The sequence below is a fragment of the Porites lutea genome, chromosome 12 (genome assembly GCF_958299795.1).
Source record: "Porites lutea chromosome 12, jaPorLute2.1, whole genome shotgun sequence".
Lineage (NCBI taxonomy): Eukaryota > Metazoa > Cnidaria > Anthozoa > Scleractinia > Poritidae > Porites > Porites lutea.
In genome coordinates, this window is record NC_133212.1 from 17,119,147 (window position 1) to 17,132,968 (window position 13,822).

Genomic DNA, 13,822 nt, shown 5'->3' on the forward strand with positions numbered 1-13,822 from the left:
TTAGAAAACTGTTTGAGTGGTCAAAGTTGGGGCTGATGAGCTTCTTTATCATGACCACTGCATTATTATAAGGAACCAGGCCATAATTATAGTTGACCCTTGCTTTTTTTGGTATTTTCTGTAATTTTCCACCGCATTATTTTGTGAAAGGTTGGTAACTGAATTGCTCTTGAGGAATTCATGATCGTAAGATTTTGTAACCACCGGGTACTCGCCTTATTGCATCAAACAAATTACATTCATTTTCATAAATGATGCATCATTGGTTGGCTAAAAGAGGCCTTGTTCCTGTAACTTTCAGCTCTTCTGAAGTTAGTTTGTTTGTAAATTGTAACGCACGCTACGACCTTCCTTTATTTTTTTGGAAAGATCATATAGACCTACCATTAACACTCTGGTGCGAGGGCTCTGAAGTGAATGAGCTCCTTACAGGTGTCTAGGCATGCAGGGACCTCATACACTTCTTTTTAAATGCAAATGTGTTAAAAAATTAAGAGTGTTAAAAATTCCTGGAGAGGCATGTTTTACAACCTCGTCCCCAGGGCTTAATAAAAAAGGTACAAAAAGGTAAAGCGACCATACTTTACGTCAATAACTCATGACAGTAACAATAACTGATAAACTTGATGTCGACGGTGAGTTCCTTTTACCCCCCTCTCTCCATTACTGCTCTGTTTTAAGGGTATTTAAAGCTAGTCAAAGCTACACAGAAAGGAGGGAAGTTGAAATAAGGATGTGTTGACACCGGGGACGAACTCGGGACCTCGCACACTGAAGACTGCGCAGTAACCAATTGTGCCACCCTTGCTCCTCCTTTTCCCCCTGAGGACGAGGTTGACATGTCTTACTCATTATCTCAAGGACAGGCTTACCAACAAAGCAAATTATAATATAATCTTAGCTGCACAATTACAAAGTGGGCGCGTTGTCAGTTACGGTTCCTGAGGTCGTTCATGTGGCATGTCAAAATTTAAAGATTCTGTGGTTTAGGATGTGATACATTTGGGTTTTATGTTATCGTATGACATCTTTGCAATTGAAAGCTGGCTTTGTGATCTGTTTAAATTGATATGTAATGATATTATCACTGGCAAGTCTTAGCAGTGTCACTGATAACCGCACAGTAAACATGGCCACACTTACCGTGTGGAGACTGGGCACTAGTCAGTATTATGTACATGTAAAACTATTTTGAATAGTTTAACAACAACTAAACATTACCAAATTAAAAACTTAAAAATTTGAAACAAATATTTTTTAGCCAAATCAAACAAGAGTACTTACCACAGGAAACCCAATCTGCTATAATGGGTGAAAGTTAACCCCCCCTTTTTATCCGTAATTAGGACCATTTGTAACGGGCACCCCCTCTAGTATTAATCTACAGGTGCTAACGAAGGTCTGTGCCAAATTTGACACTTTTGTCACGTCTGTAACGATCCAGCCTATATTTTGCACTAAGAGACCTGACTATGCGGCAACATAGATCTGTGTAGTCCAGCCCCATTCATAATTTGCGTATTGGTTTTTCAAAAACTAAAAACAGCATTTCAAGCTGCGACCATTTTAGTCGCAAAGACGAGTAGGAAAAAACAATTGGCGACTAAAATTGCGGTGAAAATAGCCAATTTGGCACCTGTGTTTGGCGGTCATGCGCCAAGTCGTTATGTTTTTATTACTTGTGTCAATGATCGACATGTACAGTGTATGGTCTTTCTATAAAGTTAAAGTGAGACAACATTTGAGATTAATGCATGAAATGTTATTGACGCTCTATTTTTTTAATCGCGTCCCCCATCCAAAGTGCAATATAGTACGATTTTTTTTTTCTTGTTATCAATATGTTATGTCTGACGACCATCTGCTAAAGTTTAGGTCGCCATGCAATTAAAAGGGCGACTTCAGAGAAACGTTGAGCTTAGAGCACACTAACACACCCACACACTTTTGAGAACTAATGAAAAAACACTAATTAATAAGTCGTATCACTTCTGAATTATCGTCAATCTGTGCTCAAATTATCATAAATTAAACTTTGGCAAACGTGCTCGTCCCGTAAAAGTGAACCTTGAGAGTTACACACAATTCTCAAATTGAGCTTCCTCCATTCTGGCATTGTGAGCCTTGAGAACAGACACAGCTTCTTGAGTTTTGGCATCCAGGGCCTCACGGCACTCCAGCATATGCAGCAGCTCAGAATTGTCAATCTCCAGCAGCATACCGGTGATCTTACCAGCCTGATCAGGGTAGGTGGCTTGAATCAAGGGGAACAGACGCTCACCTAGCATTTGTTTCTGCTCTGCAAGGGAGACTGAAGCCATTACACTTCGGTAGAGTGGCTCTTGTCCCTTCAGTAAAGACATGCAGAGATAGAAAAAAATGCGTTACCTTCTACAGGTACCTCAGTGAGCAATTTTCGCAAAACAAAACAAGATCAAAACAAAGAAATCAGAAATACTTATTTGAAGGAACCTAAAATGCACAGACTGAAAGCTTCACAATGAGATACCCTCACTGAGAATTGACATACAACAAAGTCGTAATGTCAATGGTTCTTGTAGTAAAAAAGATTCCAAACTTTTGTACTACAACAGTGGAACCCCAAAATAACGAATTCCCTCAAAAGTACAGTGTTTCCGCTCATGCATTTTTTGTTTAGTATTTGCTGTGTTATTTATACCTTCCTCCGCTGCTTTAAGAGCTATTTTTATATTCCATTCACTTATTTGTTGGCCAGAAAGTGACAGTTGAATTTGGCTGAATGATGTAAACATTTTTTTTTAACTTACTGGTATGCAAATGGGCGGTTCAAAACGTTCTTGTTGCTGCATTGGCGCTGCACCTGGATGTGCCTGTGGCTGCCGAAACTTGTACGATGGTCTATGTGGCAGTTGCTGCTGCTGACCAGGCATTTGTCTGGGGGGCACCTCATGGATGCCTTTTGCACGTGGAATCTGCCCATCCCCTGAAACTTGCATTCCTGAAGGTCTCATCTGCTGCAGCTGCTGCATAGGCTGCCAGAGAGGTCGCATCTGTTGCATGAAAAATACAGGCTGGCCTGGCTGGAAAGGACGAGTCATGAAAGCTTATTGAGCAAAACAAAACTCTATCGGTCTGAGCTAAAACGCTCAATGCACTTAAACATCCTTACGCAATCAGGTTGTTATTCGGGATTAAGTAACTCCAAAGACTTTTGACAAGTAAATATTTGAGCCCCTTTCAAAAGTACAACGTTCCAATGGTGTGAAGGAAAAATCCTTACACAAATAAAAAGACTACATTTTAGTTCATACTTGGACTCTCTGTCATATTATTGCCACCATATTCCCCGCGGGATACTCTTGAACAATACCCAACAAGTATGTGCGCACGTCCAGTGTTGTCATGACTAGAGATCTGATCCCAGTCGTTCAGGAGAAGGTGGATAACGTTATGTACTATCTCTATCCGGTGGATAACGAAATTGGTTTCTCTAGAATTTATCCACTGGATAGTGATTTTTTGCGGTTGATACTGCTGTCCAACATTTGAACAACCGGGGCCTGGAAGATAATACACTTTTGGTGGAAATTCAACACACAAAGTCAGATAAATATTTCGCTGTTTCCGGTTGGCTCCAATCCCCCACAGGCTTATTCTTAATAACTTGCTGTGGCTTACCATATTTGGAGGATACGAGCAATATACCATCGATTCGATGGTATATTGCCTAGCAGCCTCGTTTCTAGACAATATCCGCTTCCGTTATGCAGAGCGTGGCAGCCGCCTAACTGTTTATGTCTGAGTTAAGGTATCATCTAGGGTAACAAAATCATTCGAAATTTTCCATTTTTAGATGTTTAAGTAGAGATCATCAAGAGCTTTCTTTTAAAAAAAATTCCAGAAAAAAAATGTTTTTTTCTGTGCAGACTTATGGAGCACAAAAGTTTTTTCTATGCTAATTATTTTAGTTGATCTTTGACAAGTCCTGTCATACTTGATATGCATGCCGCTGCTGAACCAAGCTAATCACGCAATTTGACAGAAATCGTGGTCTACAAGTATAGTGCTCACTGTTTTTCCCTGGATTTTGGAAGTGAATGCCTCCAAAGAAGAAAAAAAAGCTTGTCCGTTTTCGTCCTTGACTCCAAGACGAAAGAAGACGACAAAATCGTCTTGCAAAGTGTGGGTTTCGAAATTAGCAGTAAACGACAAGGGCTCCTACTACAATCAAGAAAAATGGCTAAATGATGACAAAGCTTGTGAAAAAACCATTGAAACTACCGCGAAATCGAGGTTCACGAGTTTATTAGCGAGCGGAGCGAACTTTTCAGGCCGCGAAGCAGCCAAGCGAGCGAAAAATTCGCGACAGTTTCCGCGCAATATAAAAATCGGACGAAGGACTTTTTTGAAAGTCTATTGTAGAGGGAGAGCAGCTCCAAGAAAAACTCCAGGAAGCGGTTTGTTGTCGATTTTTCTAGGGAAGTGTTGAACTTTTAGAAAATGTATCGAGTAAAAGTTGGCTTGGCTCAAAATGAAAACTGCCCGTCGCAAATAACTAAAGATGCTTTATTGACAACAGAAAGATCGAACAGAGCAGAGCCTTTGAAATAAATTGTTCATCTGTTGCATTGTCGGGTTTCCTTTGTAACCTTTTCCTGCTGTGTCATTATTGTTGTCCCTTTTCTGGTATGCATCAACATTGACAGCTTTGGTGTTATAATCTGATATAATCTCGTCACGGGTAATACGCCGCCAAAAATCTTTTTCCCTAGCCTGCGTTGCAGCCGGCCCACGCACTCGTCTAAACCATTTGTATAGTCCGTCTGCGAGTTAGTGCACAAAAGCTCGTTCTAATATCCTGCAGAGTCGCAAGGACATATGTGAGCGTTTCTGATAGGCGCGTTTCTTATGGGTTTCTTATGAGCCTCACGATTGGCTTAATTTTAACGTGTGAGTGACGGTTGGGCGCAGTGACATATCAAGATTCACAGAAGGGATTTGGCAAGGATCGTTTACAGTAAACAATAAAAGAGCAGTTCGAACTTTAAAGCCGTCTTCTGAACAAAAAAATGCTTTGAGATAATTCCTTCAAAGCCAGAATTTTCTTGTAAATTTGCCGGCTGGTTTTCCAGCGTCTTCGAATCGCTGCAGATGCACTACCGCGTATTCTGTAATCTAGCCGACAGTTCTAGAGTCAAAACAAATCACGAAATCGTGATATTCACGACCAAAAAAACTACACACATAGCTATTCAGGTCCAGGCATTTCGTGGAAAACCAAAGAAACTAAGGTTATTTAGCCGCAATAAGAAAGCTTAAGGATTTAACAGAGGTAAAAGAAAATCATTTATGCATCTGTGATCAAAGGCCTGTCAGAAAACATTTGCCGAAAAATAAACCACGGGAACTAATTACTCAATATGCATGGAACAGACCAGCTTCATAACCTCTAAATGTAGCTAAATGTGAGACTCAAAGCGGCAAAAAAAATTTGCTCAGTCAAATTGTAGAATACTCCACGCACTGTATAAATTACGCAAAACGAGAGCAAGAAAAACCTCTGTTGTTCAAGCTATAGACTGCGCGGTAGTCCCTTAGGATGGTCACCCAATTCGCTCTCTCCAGTCCTGCCGAGCTTAGACTTGACTGACTGAAGAGGGACTGCTCGCAGTCTATTCAAGCTACTCTAAGGTCACGTTTCACACTATCACGAGCTCAATCTCTCTTGTCAAGAGCTATGAGTCATGTTTGGCCTGTCAACACTTACTTCAAATCGGACTAATCACAAACTGCGTAAGAAACTAGCCAATCAAAAACGCCGACATATGTCCTTGCGATTCTGCGGGATTCGAACACGATCTTGTGCACTAATTCGAAGACGCTCTATACAGAAGGTTAAGAGCGTCTGCGACGCAGGCAACTTTTTCCCCTCAGTCCCCTGTTTTCTCGAAATAAAAATCAGGGCAAGTTGAGGGTACGTTTTAAACTCCAAACCAATTTGGCTGAAATTTGGCCAACTTACTGTCAGATAGTTTTTCTAAAAAACCGTGTCTGCGAATTTTGACTTCTTTTTTCGTTTACGAGTAAGAGTATTTTTTCACAGGTAGTGCTAATGATTAGTTATCCCTAACTTCAACCGCTTATAACAACAGAACAAACTCACTTGACAAAAATCTGAGACACGGTTTTTTAGTCAAACGTGTTAAGAAGCGAATGCGATCTTAATTGGCTTCTTCCGTTTATTTTTGGCTGGCCTGGACTTAAATTTACAGTGACACCCACTTTCACAAAAAGCTTTTCATTTCTGAATCGTGTTAATATTTTGATTTTCTAAAAGGAATAAGCAATAATCTGGAACTATTTAGCTTTCAGAAAATGTACGGTTTATGGGGGTATTTATTAAAAGCAAAGCGCTAGCGCCGATCAACTCGGGGAGGGTGGTTGAGGGTGGATGATACCTTATCTAAACAAACGTGACTGAAATTGAACGGAACAAACAAACTTTTTGGTTTGAAATTATTTAATGGTAAGTATCTCCGAAGTTTCCTTACAACTGAAGTTATAATTCTTCTATGCGTCAAGACCTTAAGTACTAATGTAACATTAACAACAACAACAAAAACAAAGATTACCTTTGAAATTTTCAGAATAGCTTGCAAGTCCTTGGGGGAGTAAGTTTTCATAACCATTAGAAGAAATGTGCAAAGAAGAGCTAAATGCGTGTTTGAAGGGCTTACTCTACTAGAAAGAAGTAATTTTTACAAAGGTACCTCCATGAAATCTATAAGAGACACCATTGACCGCTTTCTCCGCTCGCCACGGCAAAATAAGCCTTTCTGCATAATCGCTGATCCCGCTGTTACACAAGCAAATGAAGTGTTAGACGCCGGCGTTCGTGAAAGAAAGAAAGACGGGAAAAATTGCCGGCGTCGTTCACAATACAACAATTTTAAAAGAGCAGATGAAGAAACTCTTCCACAGCAGCGAACTCGGACAACTACCGAGTACGGCCTGGCTGTACCTCGGCCTCTTTTTTGGACGAAGAAGGGGACGTGAAAATCAACGGCAGCTAAAGCCGACAATGCTTTCCCTACGAAAATCTTCTAAATGAGTCCAGTACTATGAAGTCAGCCTGGTTCTCTGCCGGCCACAAAAAAACACCCGCGCGGCCTCGCAGATGCTGAATATGAATCTGACGCCAATATATTTTCGGTAAGTGTCTCTACGCGAGCCATTGCAATCCGACTTCAGATACTCTTTTTCAGAGATTTAGAGATAGTGAAAGCGCAAAGTTCAAGTCCTCAGCATCTTGTTGAATTGAGGTAAAGATTTGCACTGCTTTGCTGAGTCCGTGAGCTCTTTTTAGGACCTTGCTCTAGGCTTTGGTAGATTGTGCTCGAAAAAAAAGCATATTATGCTTTTAGCAGTGCTCATATTTTTTAGAAATTATGCCAAAATTATGCTACTTTCTGAAAATTATGCTCTCTGTCACCGAAATTATGCTAGTTAGATTTTACACTGATTTTAAGGAAAATAAAGATCATCCGTAGCTTAACTCTATCAATTTTGACTTTAGTGAACATTCATATAGTCCACCTTCCAGTCTTACATTCTTTAGCATCGCAAATACGCATGTGCGCACCTCCAAAAGCCAAATGATTAACAAATGATACCAAAATCAACCGTTTCTGGGTTCTGAATCCGGGCCAGAAAGGTATAGCCTGCATACTTGTTTTAGACGCCATCCAGGCAAAGCCCTCAGTTCAGTATAAAGACAACTATGCATGTTGTTAATCTCTGTGTTATCGGTTATTGTACATCATTTGCATTCACAGAGTTTAAAAATAACGCCCAAAAAGGTTACTCAAACCTAACTCATCACAGCTCAAACTCAACTCTAAACTGCGATCAGACGGAAAAACCTGATCGCAAGTTAACTCAACTCAGACTCGTAACTCGATCGTTATCCTATGTCCTCATGGAATAAATAAAAAAGTTTAAATAGTATCAGCCATGGATATGCAAGCTATGTTATTTACTTACGACAGTACAGAACTGACAAATTTTATTACTACGGCGATTTTACCTGAACTAATGGCTGCATGTAAAACGTTCCCGCTGGAGGGCATACTTGATAAACTTGTAGACCATCTTCCTAAAAAATAAGGAAAGGCCTAATCAATCAAGCAGAGAAGAAACGTTTTACGCCTGGCTCAAAATAAACTAAAATGCTCACACGACATACTTTTTATTTGAATTAGTATTATTTTTCAACACAAGGTAAAAATCACACAATAAAATGTTTTAGCGTCTGAACAACTTCGCATAACATACCTTCACACAATTTAACACGAGCGAAATTTCGTCAAATAACTCGGATAAACGGGATAGACCTAAGTACCTTTGATACAATGATTGAACACAGTTTTGAAAGGAACTCTATGGCTGAGTGTCCGCTCTCCTTTGCTTCAAGCTCATTAGAGCCCATCACTAGATTATGAGCAAGATCTGTTGCCATTTGCAATACTTGCAGACCAGATGCAGGGACAGCGGTGATAACATGCTCCAGAATCTTCTGAAGTATGCTGTGATATATAAACAAAAAAAATACACAGAAGAATAGTAAACACCATGACCATTGCCTGACATCCTGTATAACACAGAGAATTATGACTGGCTTATTTTTTTTTTCTTATAATTTCCAACGTCTCTCAAGAGGGAGTTGTTGGTCAACATGCGCTTATGTCTACTCCTCTTTTGCTACTACTAAAACAGTGGATGCCTTGATTGAATCAGGGGGCTGATAACTGGTTAGGGAGATTGCCAGGAATACAGTTCCAGTATTTGGTCCGGGGTTGGGTGACTTCCACCCAATTCCATCTAACAAAGCAGTTAAAAGCATTTGTGTCAGCCCTCCAAGTTTATCACAAGTCATGCCGATTTAGTCTAGTACAGTTCTCGTCCACAGCACAGAGGGAAAAGCCCACAATTTCGTGACGGCACTCTCTTTCAAAAAGGCAAGAAATTATTGTAATTTTAACACATTGGACACATTTTCATCCATGGCAACATGCTAGCCTAAAGCCGAAGTGACAACAGTTATCGCACAGTCATCGTCGTTATCCTACTCTTGCCAAACCGAGTCCACAAACTACATCCGGTTAACATTAGCTGTTACATAAAGTATAAAGAACTATATTTTGTAGGTTCCCCTTTGTGTTTGGGGTGCCAGTTGTCTGTGTGCTGGAATTTGTTGAACATTTTTGTTAAATATGTTGAATGGCGTATTTAAACATGATTAAAGGAGGCTTGTTACACTTGATCAACAAATTAATGTTTAGGTGTATGTCACCGGCTCAAGAATCAGGTTAAGCTAACCCTAATAGTTAAATACAGTGTTAAGCTGAGAACTTACATTACCTATTACATTTACAACTACAATTACCTGATATGACTTTTTACATCCTCAACAGTCACTTCATTGATGAAATTTGGAAGCACCGATCTGAACAACATGCTCTGCTGAAATCCTTGAACTATTGCAATGACAGTAGGTGACATTGGTACAACAGAACAAACCTTGTTGATGATTTCTAAAATCTGAAGGATGATTTCATTTGTTAATTTGTCCTTGGAAAGATTAAGGATGTATTCCCAGAATGTAGAAAACCTGAAAAACAAATTCATTCAAAGCAATAAACACAGATGCAAAGGTGACATCTATCCACTTCAAAGAACACCCAAGTGTAACTCATAAGGATGTGAAGTATCAGTAAAGATAAAATACTGAGAAAAAAAAACAAATGTAGAAAATGAATATCTTACTTTTTTAGGGGCCAGATTTAAATAATAGGCAAAACGGGAGGCTCCATGACTTTTTGTTGAACAAGACAACGAGGTAAATTTTGTCCTAGCCAAAGGAAGAATTGATTTGAAAGCGGACTTTCAACTATTGTTTTTCTTTTCAAACTGCCAGCGAACGGCAGTAGTAAAACCCACGTGTAGAGTAACGTTTACACTGAGCAGTCGTGTTTATCTGGCAAAAGGGTTCAGAGTCTTTTCGAGTAATTTGATGAAAATGTGTAATGACTTATGCGTAATTATCTGGGGTTTATTAGGACCACGGAAGCTTCTTATTGCGAGATTTCAGCGGCCATATTGTGGGGATCAATGTGTGCCAGTGGGTTGTAATTTGCAATTACATTCGGCAACTGCATTCGCAATCACTAATCAATTTTAGATCTTTTTTTCCTGTCCACTGAAAATGCTGATTGAGTCATTAGCTTTCCTCATTTTTTCTTTTGCAAATAAAGGTCATGATGTTCTTAACCCTTTTGAAAGTCCCAAGAGTGACCAACAGCAATTTTCTTCTAACAATTTTAATATGTAATTTAAAAAAACGTTTATGAGAATAAATAAAATGACCACCTAAGGGAAAATTCTCTCAACTAATCCTGTAAGAAAATGTATAGAGATAAGTTTGGAGAATTTGTCTGTGGATAATGGGGCTTGAAGTGTTAAGGGGATGCGCCTCTTGTCTTTTCCTAACGTTATGTTTACATATGCACGTGAATAAGGCAAAGTTTTAGTTAAGAAACAGTTCTCCAGGTGGGCCCGGTTCCTCGAAAGATGGTTAAGTTTAACCCAGGATTAAGCAAAATTTCAAGCACGTTTTCCTCGTCTAAGAACATGCAACTCGAGGTTACAAAATACTGTTGATCCTTTACTACGAGATATAGTAATGATAACACAAAATGTCACCCTAAGCAATACGTAGGAATGTAAAATACAAAAACGGAACAAAATTTTAATCCTGGAATAACGCTATTCGGCCTTTCAGAAACTGAGCCCAGAGTATTATCATCACAAATACAAAACATGCAAGCTAAAGAGGTCTATTGCACGTACTTTCTTCGTCCTGCATTGCTCCTGCACATGTTGTACACCGAAGTCACGTTTGAGTATAAAAAAACTGAAAACGTCACGAGGGGTACAATCCACTTAGAAGACCGTTTTCACTCGTTTCAGGTCTCCTACGTGTGAGTATGTTAAAATGCTAATGCAATAATTATAATTATGTATAAATATTATAGAAACCTTGTAATTTCAATCGCAGTTACAGATGAACCATTGTTTTTAGCAGAGTTTGATAAATGCCTCAGAAATGACTCAATTTTAGTATCACTTAAGCAACACCTTTGAAAAGAAATGGAAGGGGTAAAAATAAATGCTTATTGGACTGCAGCTACAATAGCGGAAGTTGTCCATGCAAAACCACTGTTAAAAGTAAAGGTAGCGGTTACTCTCACAAAAATTCAAAAAATACTCCTTTTATGGTAACAATATTTCAAAGCAGAAGGTTAGCATTGTCAAACCAAACATCTCCAGCTTACAAATAACTGGTGATTCGTCCGCGCTCAGTACTGTATGCAGTTCTCGGTAGCACTAATGGGCTGATTTAGCAACAAACCGGGAACGTCTGTTGACGACTGGAAAGCGCGCGGAGAGGACTAAACGCAACTTCCGGTGCCCAATTTTTGACTCTGCCATTGGTCAAGCCAGTTGTTTGATCACAGTTCGCGTGCCGTCGTCAACTGACTTTCCTGTTGCTAAATCAGCCTAATGATAATTACCAATTCACCGATTGCATGATGTTTCGACATCGTTCATTTTCAGTAAACAAGGGCAATAATCGCACTGTAAATTTACATGTAATCAAGATCAAACATAACTCTGCGCTATGTGGTTGAAATGAAAGTAAATAAGTGAATAATAATTGTCATTAAAAAATTGCATCTCCTTGTGTTTCCAAATATTCGGCGATTGCAGGAGCAGAACCCTCTGCAATATCAACCCTCATCAATCACTAACAAAAAATTAATATTTCGTCTTTTGTGAGAGGACTTCTGGCTATATAGCCCTGCCGGATTGAAAATTGATCAATTTAGTATACCTACTTCTCTATATCCTGTTCCAGTGCGATTCCATCCTTCCTGCTACACTTTGTTACTTCCACAATATCTCCCACAGCCAGCTGAAGATGAAATCCTTCATGATCAGTATCATCTTCGTTGAGAAAGTTAACACTGAGTTCAGACACCGAAAAACTGCCGGTATCCCCTTGTCTTCTGTGATCTTCCTTTAAGCACGCATTAGCTGTCTTATTAGATTTCCATACCACAACGCCTCGTACTCTATGTTGTCTTCTTTGATCAAGGTCGAAATCAGAAAGATCTTCTTCACTCTCTGAGTCATCTGCAAATTGTCTGAGTTCAACAAAGAACTCTTTGGACTGAGAAACAGATGTAAGGCGTAAGCCCTCTGACTTCTTTTTTTCTATAAAACATTTAACCAGTTTGTAGCGTAATTTGTATGTTGTGTGATGTTGTTCCAGTTTGTAGTCACGATGTTCAAATTCGGATAGAACCGGCCTCGCATTTGTCAAAAAGCCCTCAAAATCTTCCTCCAGTGTGCCAAATAAAGAAGGATCTGAGCAAATATTTGATTCTTGCATATATTTTACAAGTTTCTTAGCCCCATCTGAAGCCATTTTCAATTCGTATTGATATAATTCATTTACAGAATAATATGACTGTTAATAGCAACATGGCTAATAACTTTTCCTATGGGAGGGGGATGTGGTTTATTCCATGCACGTCGCTTCAACAGTTCTGTTTGAGATTTTTTCCAAAAAAAGGTTTTAAGGAACTTTTACTGTGCTATGTAAAAAAATTTTCTCTTGTCCATAAAAATAATAGTAATAATTGTCGCTCAAGGTAAGCCCAAAAACAATTTCTGCATCTCGCCTCCGGTTGGTCGCCGATGACATGTTAATGAACCATCTTTTCCGAGAATTGTAAAAACCACAAAGGTCAATTTCCGGAATCTCTCATTCCATAGACTAAGGCGGCCGACAGTGGCCATCTAAAATCAAACCTGACGCAATTTACGAACTAAGAAGTCGATTCAAAAAGCCTATTTTAAACCTGACAACTTCTATCCTTTTAGCTGGCACATTACTGTCAGTACCACTCTTTGTTTAAAGGACAGGAGACTAGACTTCGTGCTAAAGTTATCAACCTTCATATTAATAGATCCTATATGATGCTATCTGTGACGATACAGACATAACTGACTGACTGTGAATGAGGGCAATCTCTGACTTTTGCCACCGAACATAGGAACTTCAGCTGATATAGAAGCATCTTCAATAGATTGCAATTTTCAGGTATACGTTACAGTCACTATGTTTTTTCTATCCCGGAGGAACTTGCAGGCATCCGCAAGAGATGAAGATACGCGAGAGTGGCCTACATTCCAAATTCAGCGACTTATTTTAGAAGCTTCTTCCAAACTGTCTACAGTGTTTGGTCCTGAGAATGCTTGACTTCATTTCCTGGTGCAGTTGGTCCAGCCGTCTTGGAGCCTTGTTACCCTTATATACATGGCTTCGGGTGGACTACGGAGCTGTGAAACAAGTCACGAGTACATTCAACACAAGGTTACTGAACAAATTAGGTTGTTACAACCACCTTTCCTCGCTGGATGGTGTTCCCCGAAATTGGACAGGGTAACAATTAAATTTGTAAAGCTCGCCGAAAGACTAAAACTTTCTTGATGACAGCCTTTGGTACTCGTCGAGTTTTTCTTTTAACTTACCTGCGATTTATCTTTTGCGGGGTCGGTTTTTTTTCCAGATATTTTATTTCCAAGATATTGCAATTATTGTTTTAAAAAAGGTTCCCTAAAATTTTGGTATGAAGATAAAACTAATTCCTTTACACTAAGTCCCGAACTTTCGACCGGATCCACCAAGAAAGCTGAAACTTTCGGATGAGCA

The 13,822-nt window shown here is 39.4% G+C and overlaps 1 protein-coding gene and 1 pseudogene across 1 annotated transcript; one reads left to right on the forward strand and one right to left on the reverse strand.

Moving 5' to 3' along the window:
• The window catches only part of LOC140953589 (lactadherin-like), a 69,524-nt pseudogene that overhangs the window by 5,554 nt on the left and 50,148 nt on the right, over nucleotides 1-13,822 (forward strand).
• LOC140953587 (uncharacterized) lies at nucleotides 1,481-12,609 on the reverse strand. The gene is made up of 6 exons (XM_073403001.1): nucleotides 11,940-12,609; nucleotides 9,428-9,652; nucleotides 8,384-8,567; nucleotides 8,069-8,137; nucleotides 2,790-3,062; nucleotides 1,481-2,348 (listed from the first exon to the last, which is right to left on the reverse strand). Exons 1-6 carry the CDS (start codon nucleotides 12,530-12,532, stop codon nucleotides 2,076-2,078), a joined length of 1,617 nt encoding a protein of 538 aa, XP_073259102.1. The 5' UTR covers nucleotides 12,533-12,609; the 3' UTR covers nucleotides 1,481-2,075.

Bases quoted from the DNA above. Each gene is read 5' to 3' on its own strand.
- LOC140953587 (XM_073403001.1), bottom strand. From the start codon at position 12,532: ATGGCTTCAGATGGGGCTAAGAAACTTGTAAAATATATGCAAGAATCA. The intron at 9,653-11,939 runs GTAGGTATACTA...TTTGTTTTTCAG, and splicing joins CTGGAACAGGATATAGAGAA to GTTTTCTACATTCTGGGAAT. The intron at 8,568-9,427 runs GTAATTGTAGTT...TATATATCACAG, and splicing joins GATGTAAAAAGTCATATCAG to CATACTTCAGAAGATTCTGG.